Source organism: Eschrichtius robustus, chromosome 18, assembly GCF_028021215.1.
Source record: "Eschrichtius robustus isolate mEscRob2 chromosome 18, mEscRob2.pri, whole genome shotgun sequence".
Lineage (NCBI taxonomy): Eukaryota > Metazoa > Chordata > Mammalia > Artiodactyla > Eschrichtiidae > Eschrichtius > Eschrichtius robustus.
Window position 1 is genome coordinate 45,319,742 of NC_090841.1, and position 20,374 is coordinate 45,340,115.

The window sequence follows — 20,374 nt, forward strand, 5'->3', positions numbered from 1 at the left end:
TAAAAATATTGATAAATTTATTAACCAAGTTTTAAATATGACCACCACAAAGCTTTACTGATTAAAAACTTGATATATACCATTTTATCTTCCCCTCTATTCTTTAACATTTCAAAAATAAATTGTCCACCTCAGTTAGCTAATATTATCTGTATGTTCTATGCATTGAAGAAAATATGTGGGCCAAGAAGTTAAATATACTTAACAATTCTAGACTGTACAATTAGAAATGGCTAAAATGATAAATTTCATGCTATGCATCTTTTAACTATGATTAAAAAAAACACTGATACTTCCTTAATATATCATTTTTTCTGAAATGTGACTAATAAATCTGATCACATATACATGTTGGGAAATTTTAGATTTCCTAATATTTCCTTGACATAAACTATCAATATTTTCCTTGGTTATTAATTTCAAATATTTTTCCACTACCCAGTAATAAAACTTAATTCCATGTTTTACATTGACTCAAAAAGAGGGATTTTCTTGACTTTTCTAGCCCCTGCATGATTATCAGCACTTTCATTATGGGATGGGCATTTTCTAAGCATTATTGTTAGCTGTCTCAAGTGAGTGACTACAAAAGAAAACAATAATTAAAGATTGCATTTGGTGTCAGCATAGTATTTAGGAAGAAATAAACTTGTGTTTTGATGAAAATATATACTTCTTGATTTTTGAAAAGTCGAGCAATAAAACGCCTACTTCTTGTCAATTTTTTACTCAGTTCTGAATTAAAATTTATTGAAAAAAGATACACTGATAAAAGTAAATTTTCTATTATTTATTAATTATATTTAAAAATTACATGGACTATTAAGGGCATTGTGTAATGTTTCTACTATATGCTTTAAACAATTACAAACATTGGCATAAAATAATGTGAATATCAATGTAGCAAGTTTGAAAAGTTGGGAATGAGAATCTGAAGTCTGCCTTCCTTCTAACAATGATGATTAACACTCCAAATGAATGGATCATAGATTTCTCTCTCAAATTTCTAAGATTCTTTATGAACAAAATTCTAAAGGACTTCAACATGCAATGGATATATATATATAACATTCAGAATAACTAACTTCCATGCTTACACTGAACTCATCATAAGGCAAAAGCCTATAATTGTACTGATCCTTTGGCTCAGTGTGGTCAAAAAGCAAAGCAATGTGGTAAGCTTAATGAAAACGATCCTTTGTGTTTTCCAGCTTCAAATTGCTAATACAATTGCAATAAAATCCAACCATCAGCTCAGATGATATATGCAGCTTTGATTTGTTTTCTGAATGCAAGAGACAAGCATGAATCTGTTTCTCTAGTTCGTAGTTTAGGAAAATTAGGAAGAAGCATGTTTGTTTTAATAAACATCATTCCACCTCCTGGTATGATCACATCTGAGTAGGAAAATAGTAAATTGATCAAATTCTGTCAGATGAAATATCATGTCTTCTACTCTTGGCAACCTCTTGGTATCGCCACAGATTATAAAACAATTGAACAAATCTCGGTTTCTCCTTTTAATTGCTCAAGAAAAACAAGCCTTTGGTAACTCTAGTTACTGTATGCTACAAGACAAAACAAATTACCAATAACCATTCCTGAACTAATACATGACCAGATAGTGTTCCCAGAGCAGTTTGTTTTCTTGTTTCCCATAATTCTGTTTGATCTTCTATTTCTTTTGACATCTGTAGGTAAATCTACCAAAATCTTTGTTCTTGAAGAATTTTCATCTCAGGAAGTTCTCATTCTTGCCCTCTGATATAAAAATAACCACTCCAGCAATTAAAATATATCCAAATAAAAATAAGTCAAGGTTGCTTGATGACTACTACACAGGCACCTGCTCTCCCAATATTCAAGGAAGCCATCTGTTGAAAAAGATGAAACACAATTTAAGGCAAATTTTACTGTCTTAAAATATACAAATTATAATGTATTTAAACCACTCATTCATATGCATGAAAATCATTAATAAATGTGCTTATCTTTTCCCAATTTATCCACAATTAGTACAATATAAATGGAAGCAATGAAAATGACATTTACATAAAACAATAATATGTATATTGAAATTTTTTAAACCTGCAATCATTTACAGAATTTTTAATGAAAGTAATAAATTCTTTAATGATTTTTAGTGAAATGAAGCTGTTTTAGAAAAGTTTCCAGCAAAGATTTATTCTAGAGCTTGCATGGATACATTTGTGATATTTCATAGTGACAGCTTGGAGTATATTTTAGATGAAATAGCTATTTCACTATTGAAGTCATTGTGAAGTTATTTCCCAAGATATTATACTGAATTAAATGTGTTATTCATTCATTCTAAACAGAGACATATAGTGATATAGCTTCAATATTTTGTCATTAATAGGCCATAATTACAATTGTTACAGGGCCTATTTTTTTAAAAGGCTATATTATGTTTGTCATTGAAATGAGAACTGAGATTTTAAAAATAATCCTGAATATGAAATTGGCTAGAAGTATATTAAAAAACAATAATTTTTACAAAGTTTGTAATGAAAATTTATTCCGTAGAGGTAAACTAAGATTTTAGTAATTTGAACTTTTTCATATCAATGATTTTTATTACAGTTTTCTAAGAATAATTTATGCACATAAAAATATTAGATAGATGAGAAATTACAGGATAGTATTACAGAGAAAGGAATAAAATGCAACAAATAAAATCACTATGAACAAAATAACCTCAGATCACATACATTATCTTATTGATTGAGAAAGGACATGGTCTCACTCTCTAAATATGAAAATTACCACCATTATCTAATTATCTACTAGTTCTTTTAACTGTGCTTATTGTAACCTGCCATCCCCCTTGCAGGTTAAAAATAAAAACAGAAACAAAACCAAAAAACCTTCCCATATGACTTTTTTTTATTCCTTTCATTTAATACCTTATTTTTTAAAAAGCTAATATAACATCTCTTGTCTTTTTCATAGATATTTGCTCAAAATGAGAAGTGAAAAGGGCCATGTGATATATTGACAGCATATTGTGTGTTAAGAATAATTTTTATAGATCACTGTCACCTTTATAATCCCATCATATGTTGTCATCTCTATATGACAGGCATGTGAATGGAGTGTCAAGAGACAATATGTAAATCTGGTAACATCAATGTCTACAATCTGAAATATTTCTGACTCCAAACTGCACACAGTTTCCATTGTCTCTCTTTTAGTTTCCAATGATTTTGAAACATTGTTTCACATCAGAGTCATCTAAAGGACTTTTACAAAGTATAAGTACTCAAGGCCCACCATTCAATAGGGATGGGATGAGTACTGGGTAGATGTATTTTTGAAGTTTCCCAAATACTCTCTGATGTTCATTCAATACTGAAAAATACTATGCATAGTTTCTAGGTGAAGTACAATGTACATACTTTCACTTTATGTCTGTATCTACATTTGCATCTATATCTCTATATGTGCTTATATGTGTGTGTAAAAATGAATGTCTGCTTTTTTCCCCCGAGTTTACTATTCCTCCTGTACTTCTTTTACCAGTGAATGCCACCACTTTCTACCCAGTTGCTCAAGACAGGAGCCTAGAGCACATCCATGACCCTTAGTTTTACCTCCCTCAACCTTGCAGGTAAATAACCATCAAGTCCTATAAGTATCTCTCCATCCAACTTAATTATACCCATTCTTACTGTCTTCAACCTAGTTCATGTTACAGTTTCACCTTAAGTGTGAAGGGGAGCAGAATATGCCACTCTAGGATATGCCACATTGGCATATTGATTATTTTGAACTAAAGGTACTTGAGAGATGCCGGACACAGGAGGGACACTCTGACCCTCCTTTGATCCCTTATAGCAGGAGATAATTCTCCCATGTGAAATGGTACCCTCTCTCTACCAGGAGGGTAGAGGCATATTTATCACCAGACATAGGGAATTTAGGGCCAAGAAGGCTGTGTAAACAAATCCTGTAACTTCTTCACCAATTTACTACCTCAATCCCAAACCACTTTGTCTACTCATTTCTTCATGAATTTATTGTTTCTTTGTCTAAAAAATATCAAAGCTTCCTGCTTTGGTCACTTCTTTGAGTCTCATATATTTATGGGGTTTCCATATATACAAAATTAAATTTTTCTCCCGTTAATCTGTTTTATGTCAATTTAGTTGTTTCATTAGCTGAAGAAACAAGAAGGAAAGAAGGAAAAATTTTCCACCCCTACAGTGGATTAGTAAAATATGTCCTAATAAATTTCCGACTCTGATCTTGCTTTCTCCTAATCGTTTTTCACTTCTCATCAAGTGGAATCATTTTAAAGCACAATTCTGATTATTTACTTTCCCTGTCTAAAATCTTTCATTAGATCTTCTTTAGGTTTATGACAAAGTCAAGATTCTATAACATGGTTTCTGGTCCTATATGATATAGACACAATTTCTCTCTCCAAACTTACTGCTCACCACTTTATTTATTGATGAATGAAACATGCCATGTGTTCTCTTTCCTGCGGCTCTTTAAAAATTATCTTCCTTAAACCAAACCACTCCCCATATTTTCATCTGTTTAACTATTACTCATTTTCTATTCTTCACTTTACATATCATTTCCTGAAAGAAGATTTCTCTACCCAACACACTTAAGTTCTATCATAGTGTTAAGTATTCCCCTTACCCCAGCATTTATCATTCTATTTTAAGCATTTGATATATTCTACAAAAATACATTTTAAATATTTGAGACGTCTTCCCCTTTCCCCCTTGGTCCAGTTTTATCTTATTTAATACATATTTTAAACAATCTGCCCTGTTCTCTCTCCAGGGTTATACCTTTCAGCCTTACTATGATAACCTAAAAAGGTTGGCATGAAACCAATTATTAAACAGCAACTGAAGATTTAAATATCTCACCAGGCTTCCCTGAAACTCATTCTAAGCATCTTATATATCTATTATATGCAAATAAACTAAATCCATGCACAACAGAGTAAACTGAATTGCAAAAATAATTCACAATAAATTTATTTAAGAAACATTCACATATCTCTCACCCCATGCCAGCAACTATGTCAGTTTTTGGAGATATGACAGTAAATGACACACTATCTTTGTTTCTTTACAGCTGCAGGTAGATGAAGCAAGACAGCACTACAACAATGTACCAAGGAAGACATGAAAGGGTGATTTTAGCCAGGCTAGGGGAAACGGAATTAAATTTTTCTTTCTATGTCTTGAAGCACACATATTGTTTTTTCAAATCAAATTTAAAAAACAAAATAACAATGTTAAATGACAAAGTCAAATTTATTTAAAACACACACACACACACATACCTGCAAGCATGCATGGGTTTGTTCTCTGTATAACTATTAAGACATGAATCTGGCAAATACTCTCTAATCTATTTCCATTATTTCCAATGCTAGCTAGATTGGGAAATTTTTCAAATATACATTATTATATATTTTAATATATTTGCTTATTTATTCTAATGCTTGACCATTTTATGGTGCCAGTAGTAAATGAAATAACCAGATGATATTGTCCATTTATGGGGTATGTGAAGGGAAGGTAACAGGCATTATCCAGCAAATACCAGAACTTTCTCTAGTGGCCTGGAATCCTGAAAATTTTCAAAGGGATTTTATGTGGGTTTGCTGATGGTCCCTTGAGAGTCTTAAAAATATAAATAATGATAAGATATGGATATAAAATCTTAAAGTAATTAAGAGCTTTAAAATTAATGTTTATTGTACTAAAATAAAGTTGTTATAAAACATTTTATATATATTTATTTATTTTTTAATACAGCAGGTTACTATTAGTCATCAATTTTATACACATCAGGGTATAAAGGTCAATTCCAATCGCCCAATTCATCACACACACCACCATCCCCACCACCCCGTGGCTTTCCCCCCTTGGTGTCCATACTTTTGTTCTCTACATCTGTGTCTCAACTTCTGCCCTGCAAACTGGTTCATCTGTACCATTTTTGTAGGTTCCATATACATGCGTTAACATACGATATTTGTTTTTCTCTTTCTGACTTACTTCACTCTGTATGACAGTCTCTAGATCCATCCTTGTCTCAACAAATGACCTAATTTCGTTCCTTTTTTATGGCTGAGTAATATTTCATTGTATATATGTACCACAACTTCTTTATCTATTTGTCTGTTGATGGGCATTTAGGTTGCTTCCATGACCTGGCTATTGTAAATAGTTCTGCAATGAACATTGGGGTGCATGTGTCTTTTTGAATTATGGTGTTCTCTGGGTATATGCCCAGTAGTGGGATTGCTGGATCATATGGTAATTCTATTTTTAGTATTTTAAGGAACATCCATAATGTTCTCCATAGTGGCTGTATCAATTTACATTCCCAAGAACAGTGTAAGAGGGTTCCCTTTTCTCCACACCCTCTCCAGCATTTGTTGTTGGTAGATTTTCTGATGGTGCCCATTCTAACTGGTGTGAGGTAATACCTCATTGTAGTTTTGATTTGCATTGCTCTAATAATTAGTGATGTTGAGCAGATTTTCATGTGTTTCTTGGCCGTCTGTATGTCTTCTTTGGAGAAATGTCTATTTAGGTCTTCTGCCCATTTTTGGATTGGGTTCCTTGTTTCCTTAATATTGAGCTGCATGAGCTGTTTATATATTTTGGAGATTAATCCTTTGTCCATTGATTCGTTTGCAAATATTTTCTCCCATTCTGAGGGTTGTCTTTTCATCTTGGTTATGGTTTCCTTTGCTGTGCAAAAGCTTTGAAGTTTCATTAGGTCCCATTTGTTTATTTTGTTTTTATTTCCATTACTCTAGGAGGTGGGTCAAAAAAGATCTTGCTGTGATTTATGTCAAAGAGTGTTCTTCCTATGTTTTCCTCTAAGAGTTTTATAGTGTCCGGTCTTACATTTAGGTCTCTAATCCATTTTCAGTTTATTTATGAGTATGGTGTTAGGGAGTGTGTTAATTTCATTTTTTTACATGTAGCAGTCCAGTTTTCCCAACACCACTTATTGAAGAGACTGTCTTTTCTCCATTGGATATCCTTGCCTCCTTTGTCATAGATTAGCTGACCATAGGTGTGTGGGTTTATCTCTGGGATTTCTATCTTGTTCCATTGATCAATATTTCTGTTTTTGTGGCAGTACCATACTGTCTTGATTACTGTAGCTTTGTAGTATAGTCTGAAGTGAGGGAGTCTGATTCCTCCAGCTCCGTTTTTTTCCCTCAAGACTGCTTTGGCTATTCGGGATCTTTTGTGTCTCCAAAAAAATTTTAAGATTTTTTGTTCTAGTTCCACAAAAAATGCCATTGGTAATTTGATAGGGATTGCATTGAATCTGTAGATTGCTTTGGGTAGTATACTCATTTTCACAATACTGATTCTTCCAATCCAAGAACATGGTATATCTTTCCATCTGTTGGTATCATCTTTAATTTCTTTCATCAGTGTCTTATAGTTTTCTGCATACAGGTCTTTTGTCTCTCTAGGTAGGTTTATTCCTAGGTATTTTATTCTTTTTGTTGCAATGGTAAATGGGAGTGTTTCCATAATTTCTCTTTCAGATTTTTCATCATTATTGTATAGGAATGCAAGAGATTTCTGTGCATTATTTTTGTATCCTGCAGCTTTACCAAATTCACTGATTAGCTCTAGTAGTTTTCTGGTGGCATTTTTAGGATTCTCTATGTATAGTATCATGTCATCTGCAAACAGTGACAGTTTTACCTTTTCTTTTCCAATTTGTACTCCTTTTGTTTCTTTTTCTTCTCTGATTGCCATGGCTAGGACTTCCAAAACTAGGTTGAATAATAGTGGTGAGAGTGGGCATCCTTGTCTTGTTCCTGATCTTAGAGGAGATGCTTTCAGTTTTTCACCATTGAGAATGATGTTTGCTGTGGATTTGTCATATATGGCCTTTATTATGTTGAGGTAGGTTCCCTCTATGCCCACTTTCTGGAGAGTTTTTATCATAAATGGGTGTTGAATTTTGTCAAAAGCTCTTTCTGCATCTATTGAGATGATCATGTGGTTTTTTTTTTTTTTGTTAAATATAGATATTAAATGTCCCTTTTTCAAAATTTATTTATTTATTTATTTATTTTTGGCTGCGTTGTGTCTTCGTTTCTGTGCGAGGGCTTTCTCTAGTTGCATCAAGCGGAGGCCACTCTTCATCACGGTGTGCAGGCCTCTCACTATCGCGGCCTCTCTAGTTGCGGAGCACAGGCTCCAGAGGCGCAGGCTCAGTAGTTGTTGTTTATGTGCCCAATTGCTCCGCGGCAAGTGGGATCTTCCCAGACCAGGGCTCGAACCCATGTCCCCTGTATTGGCAGGCAGATTCTCAACCACTGCACCACCAGGGAAGCCGGATCATATGGTTTTTATTCTTCAATTTGTTAATATGGTGTACCACATTGATTGATTTGCGTATATTGAAGAATCCTTGCATCCCTGGGATAAATCCCACTTGATCATGGTGTATGATCCTTTTAAGGTGTTGTTGGATTCTGTTTGCTAGTATTTTGTTGAGGATTTTTGCATCTATATTCATCAGTGTTATTAGCCTGTAATTTTTTTTTTTTGTAGTATCTTTGTCTGGTTTTGGTATCAGGGTTATTGTGGCCTCATAGAATGAGTTTGGTAATGTTCCTTCCTCTGCAATTTTTTGGAAGAGTTTGAGAAGGGTGGGTGTTAGCTCTTCTCTAAAAGGTACAATTCACCTGTAAAGCCATCTGGTACTGGACTTTTGTTTGTTGGAAGATCTTTAATCACAGTTTCAATTTCATTACTTGTGATTGGCCTGTTCATATTTTCTATTTCTTCCTGGTTCAGCCTTGGAAGGCTTGGAAGCCTTTCTAAGAATTTGTCCATTTCTTCCAGGTTGTCCATTTTATTGGCATAGAGTTGCTTGTAGTAGTCTCTTAGGATGCTTTGTATTTCTGCAGTGTCTGTTGTAACTTCTCCTTTTTCATTTCTAATTTTATTGATTTGAGTCCTCTCCCTCTTTTCCTTGATGAGTCTGGCTAATGGCTTATCAATTTTGTTTATCTTCTCAAAGAACCAGCTTTTAGTTTTATTGATCTTTGCTATTGTTTTCTTTGTTTCTATTTCATTTATTTCTGCTCTGATCTTTATGATTTCTTTCCTTCTGCTAACCATGGGTTTTGTTTGTTCTTCTTTCTCTAGTTCCTTTAGGTGTAAGGTTAGATTGTTTATTTGAGAGTTTTCTTGTTTCTCGAGGTACGCTTGTATAGCTATAAACTTCCCTCTTAGAACTGCTTTCGCTGCATCCCATAGGTTTTGGGTCGTCGTGTTTTCATTGTCATTTGTCTCTAGGTATTTTTTGATTTCCTCTTTGATTTCTTCAGTGATCTCTTGGTTATTTAGTAACGTATTGTTTAGCCTCCATGTGTTTGTGTTTTTTACGTTTTTTTCCCTGTAATTCATTTCTAAACTCATAGCGTTGTGGTCAGAAAAGGTGCTTGATATGATTTTAATTTTCTTAAATTTACTGAGGCTTAATTTGTGACCCAAGATGTGATCTATCCTGGAGAATCCTCCGTTCACACTTGAGAAGAAAGTGTAATCTGCTGGTTTTGGATGGAATGTCCTATAAATATCAATTAAATCTATATGGTCTATTGTGTCATTTAAAGCTTCTGTTTCCTTATTTATATTCGTTTTGGATGATCTGTCCATTGGTGTAAGTGAGGTGTTAAAGTCTCCCACTATTACTGTGTTACTGTCGATTTCCTCTTTTATAGCTGTTAACAGTTGCCTTATGTATTGAGGTGCCCCTATGTTGGGTGCATATATATTTATAATTGTTGTATCTTCTTGGATTGATCCCTTGATCATTATGTAGTGTCCTTCCTTGTCTCTTGTAACATCGTTTATTTTAAAGTCTATTTTATCTGATATGAGTTTTGCTACTCCAGCTTTCTTTTGGTTTCCATTTGCATGGAATATCTTTTTCCATCCCCTCACTTTCAGTCTGTATGTGTCCCTAGGTCTGAAGTGGGTCTCTTGTAGACAGCATCTATATGGGCCTTGTTTTTGTATCCATTCAGCAAGTCTGTGTCTTTTGGTTGGAGCATTTAATCCATTCACGTTTAAGGTAATTATTGATATGTATGTTCCTATGACCATTTTGTGAATTGTTTTGGGTTTGTTTTTATAGATCCTTTTCTTCTCTTGTGTTTCCCACTTAGAGAAGATCCTTTAGCATTTGCTGTAGAGCTGGTTTGGTTGTGCTGAACTCTCTTAGCTTTTGCTTGTCTGTAAAGCTTTTGATTTCTCCATCAAATCTGAATGAGATCCTTGCTGGGTAGAGTAATCTTGGTTGTAGGTTCTTCCCTTTCATCACTTTAAGTATATCATGCCACTCCCTTCTGGTTTGTAGAGTTTCTGCTGAGAAATCAGCTGTTAACCTTATGGGAGTTCCCTTGTATGTTATTTATCATTTTTCCCTTGCTACTTTCAATAATTTTTCTTTGTCTTTAATTTTTGCCAGTTTGCTTACTATGTGTCTCAGCATGTTTCTCTTTGGGTTTATCCTGCATGGGACTCACTGTCCTTCCTGGACTTGGGTGGCTATTTCCTTTCCCATGTTAGGGAAGTTTCCGACTATAATCTCTTCAAATATTTTCTCGGGTCCTTTCTCTCTCTCTTCTTCTTCTGGGACCCCTATAACGAGAATGTTGCTGCATTTAATGTGTCCCAGAGGTCTCTTAGGCTGTCTTCAGTTCTTTTCATTCTTTTTTCTTCATTCTGTTCTGCAGCAGTGAATTCCACCATTCTGTCTTCCAGGTCACTTCTCTGTTCTTCTGCCTCAGTTATTCTGCTATTGATTCCTTCAAGTGTAGTTTTCATTTCAGTTATTGTGTTGTTCATCTCTGTTTGTTTGTTCTTTAATTCTTTTAGGTCTTTGTTAAACATTTCTTGCATCTTCTCAATCTTTGCCTCCATTGTTTTTCCGAGGTCCTGGATCATCTTCACTATCATTATTCTGAATTCTTTTTCTCGAAGGTTGCCTATCTCCACTTCATTTAGTTGTTTATCTGGGGTTTTATCTTGTTCCTTCATCTGGTACATAGCCCTCTGCCTTTTCATCTTTTCTATGTTTCTGTGAATGTTTTTTTTGTTCCACAGGCTGCAGGATTGTATTTCTTCTTGCTTCTTCTGTCTGCCCTCTGGTGGATGAGCGTTATAAAACATTTAAAATACCATTTTGCTCTTTGTAAGATACTATATGATTCAAAAGAGTGTATAAAATACAGATGAGGGAAAAATGGCCTTTAGGATGCTTTTACCCATTACTACTACATACATTATTTTGTTTTCAATTTTAGAGGAATGTTAAGCATAAATGCTCATTTCTATAAATATGTAATGAAGATATTATATCATTTATATTCCCATAAACTTCCCTTATTTAATGTTCATTTGTAAAAGTAGCACATTTAAAATATATACCACTGAACTGGTACATTTTCTTCACAAGTCAACAATCATAGCAGTGCTCCCTTTGTAAACACTAGGGACTCAGGAAGGTAAGGAATTAAAATATATCTTCTAAAATCTCAGTGCAATAATTACAGCTTATTTTATATTTGCTGCTCTCTGGATAAGGAATGCTTCTTTCTCACAATTAAAGTAAAACACAGAACATCACAGGACCTAGTTCTCCAAATTCTTCCTATTTGTTCCTCCATTCCACATTTTTTCTTCCTTCTTAGCCAAATGCATCTTCATTGGAATCAAAGGATTTTCCCTTGGGGAAGAGTAAGGTTCATAAGGCAGATACCTTAGTCTGACCATGAGGAGTCCGGTTTTGTACTTCAAAGTCAGCCTATTTAATATTTTAGTTGAACACATATCATCAAAACTGGCACAATCAAGGAAGTTATGTATCTTTAAAAGCAAACACTTTTTCAAAGAAATTTACTTCAATCAAATTTTAGTCAATTTCTATGACCAAAAATAAAGCCTTCTATACACTAAGGAATAAGAGGAGATGAGGTTATTATCCTGGTTCAACTAAGTAAGACTTTGGAATTTAACTGCATCCATTGATGGAAAATTGGTTTGTTTGTTTAAATTGTTTCTCCTTTTTAAGTTTCTGATAAAGGAGAGAAATAAGAAATATTAGGAGATTTGGCAAAGAAAGAAAGTAGGGAGAAATTGAATATAAGGACAAAAGTCTGAAAATATACCCATTCCCTTCATTACAAGCAAGGCTATAGTAACTGTACAGCATAAGTTATTTTCCACCATAATTAAGTTGTCCTCCTCTCATCTTTTCCCAGCACTCACACACACCCCAACACAAATACTCCAGACCTTAGACCAGATTGGGAGCTTCTCTGAGCATGATCCTGAATCTCTAACTACAGTGTATGTTCAAAGGCTAACCTAAGATCAGCCAATTATTTCACTCCTTCTTCTTGGCCAAAGTGTTTGTCCAGGAATGAGTGCTTTATATGACAGACCATTCAGAGCTCTTTGTTGTTTGTTTTGGGGTTTCTTTTGAACAATGAATTCTTTTATTTTCTGATTATGGCTGTGAGGATTCCCACTTGGAGTTTCCAGCAGCACCACCCCATGGAAAATTCTCTCTGCAGTGAGTAGCAGTCAACCTAACAAAGATAGTTAAGCAAAAACAGGAGGCAGAAATTTGATTTCTGCAGGTTTCCATTCTCTTATTTTTGTTATCTCTAAAGCCAAATATTTTAAAGATGAGTTTTTGTGAACCAATATATTCCACTTTTATTTTTTGCTTCAGCTAATTAAAATTCAGTTCCTGTCTCTTGTTATGACTTATAATAAAGTGGAAATCTCACTGAAGCATGAATGTAACTTTCTAATATAAGTTTTATTGAAGTATAGAATACACAAGAGAAAAGTACACAAAAACATATGATTTAATAAACTTTTTACAAAATGAACCTGAAAATGGACAAAATCAATCATTTTGAGTTCAGAGCAATTTGACTAGATACATTGCTGTATGTACTCCTCTCCTCCAAAGGAAGTAAGTGAAATAAATTCTTATATGTGAAGTAACTTATGCTGGCAACAATCTTACCTGGGTCCATTCATTAGTTTGTGGATCATAGGATTCCATAGTGTTGAGGTATGTCTGCCCATCATAGCCACCAACAGCGTATAGTCTGTCACCAAGGAGACAGACACCAACAGCATCTCTGGGCATACTCAACGGAGCCACCATTGTCCATGTGTCTGTTTTGGGATCATATCTAAAATGTAAGGATAAAGGATATAACATATTCTAGTCACACTGAACTTTTACTATATTAATTATGCCCTTTCAAAACAAGCCATGAAAAAGAAAACTTAACTTTTTTTTCTAAAAACTCAATATTTAAGCAGGTTTTCAGGAACCAATATCCACAATGTCTGGTTTTCTATAGTTTAAGGTATTTTAAAAACATACCTAGACTCTTAATTGGATGGATGCAGAGTCATCTTACAAAAATGAATATCATGATTTCTTTCCACAAGGAAGTCAGATATGTAAATAACTATTGTTCCACAGTAGAATGAGGTTCTTTAAAACAGGTACAAGAAAGTGTTATGGTCATGAAACAGAAGTAATGGTTAAAAATCTGGGAGAATTATGAAATACTTCACATTGGAAGTCTCCTTGATATCAGGTCTGAAAATCTATCCTAAATTTGCTAGAAAGAAAGAGATATTTTTTACAAAGGAACACAATTGTTAATAAAAATGCATGGCCAGCTTCGTGGAAAGTAGGTGTGTAGTGTGGCCAGGTTCAAGGGTATAAGAAGAAGCAGTGTTTAAAAATGTGGTTTTTGATCAGCTCATGGATTGCTTGATTCCCAGAGTAAGAAAGTATTTTGTGCTTACTCAATAGGGAAATAGGGAACCATTGAAACTTGAGGAAATAAGTACAACATGAACAGAGGTATCTTAATAGCTTAATATCTGTGACAATTAATCAGGATTCACTGGAAGGGAGAGATTGGTAAATCAAGAGATTAAAGCAGAGGGTCCAAGTATTATTATTGAATTTTAACCAAAAATAATTAAATTTCCAGAGAGTCTGATTACCACACATTACATACAGATATTTTTTGTGTTGGGTGGTAAGACACCAAAGAATTCCTTGGTGAGTGTGCTTTACTTCAGCTAAGAAGGAATGATTAAGCCACCTCTTTGCCTTTAACCTACAACTGCAGGTTCAGGTACAAAAACATCTAGTAAGAACCCAGTAGAGCAAATATAAAAGAAGACTGGATGACAGCAAATTTATTCCTAGTTTGTTTTTCTACTCCAATCTTGTTATGAAATTTTAATGAGAAAAAGAAACAAACACAACAAGCCAAAAAACCCACCTACAGTTTATTGAAAATAAAAAAGGTTGTTACAAGAGAAATGACTGGAAGGACCCCAAGGATCTGGAATTTATATTTTGCAGAGAATATTTCTCCCAGGACATTACATGCATTTACACACCATGTCTGGAGGAGTTGTGACAACCAAGATGATATATGTGAAATGAGAGATTGGTTGAATGCCTGAAAATCAGGACCACCTTAAAGTATAGGCTGTCAGGCAAATAAAAAAGTAATTTTATATGCTGTAGTTAATAAGTGTAAAACATCACAAATAGACACAGGCACACATAGACACAAATGCAAATATGCAATCTATGCTATCAAATCTTCCTTAAGATATTTAAACTTCTACCATGAATATTTTGAAATATATAAACATAAAAACAGAGGACAAGAAAAAGGAAAGATGAGAAAAGAAAAGACACCACAAGGAATCAAATTGTACAATCCACAAAGTGGAACATTTTATAAGATACCTGACTGAATTTTTCAGGGAAGAAAAGCCCAGTAATAAAATGAATTACTAAGAAGAAGTAGCTGTTCTAAGTTAAATGTGACTTTAAAATATAACAAAATAAAGTGAATGAAACTTACTTGGATCCCAATTTATAGACCAACTATTAAAAGATGTTTAAGACATTTTGGAAATTTTAATTCTGGGTATCAGATTATAATAAGAGATTATTTAAATTTTTATTAGTTGTGATAATGACATTGTGATTATGCTAAAAATGTAAAGTTCTGATCATTTTCCATTGTTTGTTTCTGGGATGAATTCATAAAGGTTTTGAGCTAAAGTAAAGAATTACTTTAAAATACTTCAGGAAAAAAAATACTGTAAAGGTGAATGGATGAAGCAATTTGGTGATGGTTGTTGAATCTGGGTAATGAATACGGGGAGTTGTTTACTTTTCTGTCAGGAAATTTTTGTCATAAAAATAACTTTAAAAGGAAGAATGTATAATACTCCTAATTTCAGTGAAATGTGAACGTTCTTTATATTTTATTCATTTTCCAATAGAAGCCAGTCTGCCTTTTATCACAATCACTTCACTTAAATAGCTTTTCCTGAAGTCCTATGTTAGTCCCCATGTAATTATTATTCAGCTCTATAGGATTTTTTTCAACTACTGTCTACATTACAGACTTTATCACTTTGCAAAAAGGCAGAAGAACTGAGAAAAAAGCTAACACTAAGAGCACTAAGGAATAATAAATGCAATTCTGAAGGTTTCTGAAATTTTAAGTGAAGCTTATATAATGAAGATATTCTCATATACTCATACTTCAGGGAAAATTAAGAAAACACTAGTATGTCCTATATCTAGGTACACATTTAGAAATAATATTCTACACTTCAAAATAGATATCATTCTTTTCACATTTTACAAAATTCCTGAAGAAAAGTTAAAAAATTTAGTGCATTCTCCTAGACAATACAAATATTTGAATTAAATACACCTGTTTTCATTGGTAGGTAACATATTTTATGTGTTTAATAGCAATCTTTTAATTTATATCTGGAAATGGTGATGATATTTAAACTTATATATATTGCTAGAAAATCAAACCAAACCAAAAGAAAAACTGAGTCCAAACCCTATCCCCTCCTACACACACAGTCACACTCTCTCTCTCTCTCTCTCTCTCTCTGTTTCTCTCCCAGATATTTATGAAGTAATCACACTAATTCAAAATTACCCAGTAATTGTTATCCTTGTTCTCACATTAATGAATCTAAATTGATTTTTCTGTATTTAGAACTCTGTGGATTTACCTCTCAGCCTGGGGATACACATAATTGTTACCTCCCAAATGAATTAAACAGCATATTTTAGCTTAGGGAAAGATCCACAGATGTATAAGCTCTTTCCAAACAATTACTAACAGTGAACACTATCATTGTCTGTTCACGTTTTTGACAAAATTTTGTTCTAAGCATTCTTTTTTGCCTCGGTTTGCCTGTTTATAAAAAGAAAGAAAGAAAAGAAAAAGCGGGTGGGGGGCTGCTGCTGTCTTTTTGCATTTAGGCTGTCTGCCTTTCCTACGTCTCACCTTGGCTTTCATGGTCAGAATGTGAGCTCTGCATCAGGGATTCTATTAAAGTTTACAGCCCTCAGGAAAGAGATGCATCCGTATATAGTGGCTAAAATTGGCTGTAAAATGAAAACTTGCCAAAGGCATATGACAATCACAGAACAAAAGTTAGTTTCTCATTGAAGATCCCCCTTGAAATTTTTGAGGTACTATTACTTTTTCAAGCCTTGTTATTTCCACAATTAGAAGATAAAAATTTATCTTATGTTTAATGGGCAATATAACTAGATTTCTGCTCCCCTTTTCAACAGTTTTTGCTTATTTTTATACAAACGTATTTTTTAAAGTTAATTTGATTTCAACTTTTCTATGAAGGTGTATGAAAAACTCTATTTTGACTAGGTCATATTCCATTACATTTACTCTTCCAGATTGAGGGGAGGAGAGATGAGCTGGTGACAGAACCGGAGAAAGCAAGGACCCGCTAAGCAACTCCGACTCCTCTCAGGTGTAGCTTTCTCATTAAAGTTTTAAAAATTATTTAAGCTATTGTCAATCAACAGAACATGGAGCATACACAGAAGATCTTAATGCTAGTAAAAACTCACTTTTAAAATAAATATTTTTAACAGTTCAAAACTAAGGAGAAATAGATTCTTTATGTAATTATTTTCTCTACTCATATAATAGAAAAATTTACTAGTGCTGTGATCCCAAATTATGTATTTTTAAATACCTTTCTCAACGTGAAAATGAATTTCAGAGTTTGATACCAGCGTTGATAACCTTCCATCTATATAAGACATCACATGTTTCATCTTTTCATGTACATCTACCTTCCACAGAATTGTTCTCCTTCCTCCAAAGCTTGCAGATAAATTACCATGATGTCAGCATTCCAGGCAGAATATCCCAGAACAACAGATTACTCTGTCACTCCCTGTGTCCAGCTGACAACTTCAAAGATAACACTTGCCTCATAAGCTACTAAGGCAAATATTAATCACAAATATAAATTAGTATGGCTATAGTATAGGTTAATAATTATTGCATCTACTTATAAAACAAGGGCTTTATATATGTAGACTGTCATAGGACCTCCATCTGTTATATATATTTCTACCAGAAATTTGAACATAATTTGTTATCAAAGAAGTAGCAAAGATTATGCATGCACAATAATAGAAAAACAAAGGCAAAAAAAATATTCTCATGCTGCACTCATTTGGCTGGTTCCAACAGTAAGATCTTAAGAAGAATAAAAAGAAATATTTATTATAAAGTACAAAAATGCCTATCTAACATTTTAACTTTAAACAATTCAAGCAATTACATTTTTGTAGAAAATTTAGGATCTCACATATCAAAAAATGTGAATTAATATATTAATGTGCTACTTAAGGCCTAGGATAGCATCCATAATTTAAATAAAAAGTAAGTCTCTCCTTTATCATCTCTCTTCAGTGTTCAGAAATTCTTGGATTATGTCTAAACCAAAAGGATGAAATGAGAAATTAAGAGAAATGAAAGAATCCAAAATTCCATACTTGCTCTATATATTAATGTTTATGGTAATCTGAAAAGAATTATTTAAGTAGATAATGTAGTTATCCTTGTATGTCAGACAGCATATCTTAAATTATTTCATTTTTAACAAAGATCTAAAGATGATAAAAATAGTCATATCCTGACAGTAATAAAAATTTTGGTAGATTTTGGTAGATTTTGAACAAAAGTTGTATATTTATTATACATTTTGGTAGATCTTGAACAAAAGTTGTATATTTATTATAAATTATATATCAAAATTGTGATTGTTGTTAATAGTGTTTGGTTGATAAGATATAATGATATAATTTTCAACAAATATATGAATAATTGCTTAATATTTTTGTCTCAATCAAAAATTTTCTGTCTATTGAAGATATGCCTAAAGTATATGTAAATCATGAATCCTCAGCCAGTGATGATGGAAATGGGTGTTCACATGAAAATAGAGAAGTAATAAATCAATATCTATCTACATATCTTTCCATCAGTCCCTCCAAACATTCATCCATCCATCCATCCCTCCATTTATCCCTTTTAAAACTTGTCTATCTTTCCTTCAATCCGTCTAAACATTCATCCATCCCTCTATCCATCCCTCTTAAGATCTCTATCTATCTATCCATCTATTTATCTATCTACCTACCTACCTATTTACAGTATACCTCATAATGCTTTCCTTGTGAGAAATTTGAGGCCTCTTTTTCTTGGTGTCTGACTGATTTAATAAATGCTTGCTAAGTGCTTACTCAGTGCCAGGAATTGAGCCAAGTGGAGGAGTATAGGCATAGACAAGATAATCTTGGCCAGCACATAGAATCTAGTTTAGTGGAAAAATTGATGTAAAACAAATAATTTTTTCATTATGTTGATAATTCGTACAAAGGAAAACTCCATTGCACTTTCAGGTCAAATCTGCATTATGAGAATTTTCCTCTGGCTACTCTAGGGGAAAAGATTGGAGGAAGCAAGAGTGGATATTACAAAGGCAGGTTTAGGAGGTTCCTTTAATCTTGACACCCTTTCCTATCAGGTCTCATTACTGGGATGTAGATTCAAGGGCAAAGGTGGTCCTGATTTCTTATTAGCCAGCAGTGGTACTGATGACTTTGAGCATATTTTCTGATCCATTGCCTGATTTCCAGCTTTGTGATCTCAAAGTTCTAATTATTCATTTCTTTATCTCTTTTTTTCTAATACATTTTAAGCTCTATTTAGTACAGTGAAAGCACACACAAAACAATATTTATTGAATAAGTGAATAGATAGATGAATGTGCTTTTTCTGATGAATTGCACCTTCTGGGTCTAAATTCTGCTAGAACTTACTGCATTTTTGCACACTGCTTTTTTTTTTTTTTTTCCATGAGATAGTTTTTTTTTTTTAATTTTTTAAACATCTTTATTGAAGTATAATTGCCTTACAATGGTGTGTTAGCTTCTGCTTTATAACAAAGTGAATCAGTTATACATATACAATATGTTCCCATTTCTCTTCCCTCTTGCATCTCCCTCCCTCCCACCCTCCCCATCCCAGCCCTCTAGGTGGTCACAAAGCACCGAGCTGATCTCCCTGTTGCACACTGCTTTTGTCCACTAAGATGCTCTCACTAGAGTGAGGCTTGGCTACAAAATTAGTTTTTACTGTTCCAGCAACTATTCCAAACTTCATGCTCTTACTCAGTCCCTGCTTTCTTATCTGTTCTGATTTGAAGTACCGATGTTCCTTGCATTTAAGAAAGCCTGACTTTACTATTTTTGCTAGGTGCTATATAACTGTACTTTGCTACTTTATAATACCTTTACACTTCTATAAGAAATCATTGTCATATAACAACATTTGCCTATCTACTTATTTATCTATCTGTAAAACATAACATTGTACACTACCTGCTATTCCTAATGATTTGTCTGCCTATGATTATATACTAAGAAACATTCCTTACATTACACGTGCAAAGTAATTCTACAGGGGTACCATTACGTAAAATCATCAATATAGAATATATCTTATAGAAATTGTAAAAAATTCTGGTTATCTGACACATGGTATGAGCTTGGATAAGAATCATAATGATGCTGTGCTTCTGCATTACTTAAGCTGTTCATCCCCACTGCACTCCTATAACAAAACAGTTATGCTTTATTAAATACAATTTTGCACCATAAATGTATTCCTAGACTGAATTCTTTATGCCTCTGTTCACAAACAACATTTTAATGCATTAGAGAGTGAACTTAGAAAATAATGTGTATGAAATATCATTTTATTAGTGGCATTTATATATTTGCCATAAGAGTAGCAGCCTCATCATATTCATTTTCTTTGTCATTTTTTCCCAAGAATTTAGCAAAGGAAAATGTGAATAATCTGTCTTTCTATTAGCAGTATTTTTTAAAT

General features: G+C 33.4%; 1 protein-coding gene across 2 annotated transcripts in view; it reads right to left on the reverse strand.

The window, feature by feature from the left end:
* Nucleotides 1–1,814: 1,814 nt before the first annotated feature.
* The window catches only part of KLHL1 (kelch like family member 1), a 422,746-nt gene continuing 404,186 nt past the window's right edge, over nt 1,815–20,374 (reverse strand). For both annotated transcript variants that reach the window (XM_068526655.1, XM_068526654.1), the window contains 2 exons: nt 13,096–13,267; nt 1,815–1,874 (listed from right to left, as the gene is read on the reverse strand). In XM_068526655.1, the coding sequence (XP_068382756.1) occupies nt 1,815–1,874; nt 13,096–13,267 (232 nt within the window). The remainder of the gene's footprint in view (nt 1,875–13,095; nt 13,268–20,374) is intronic.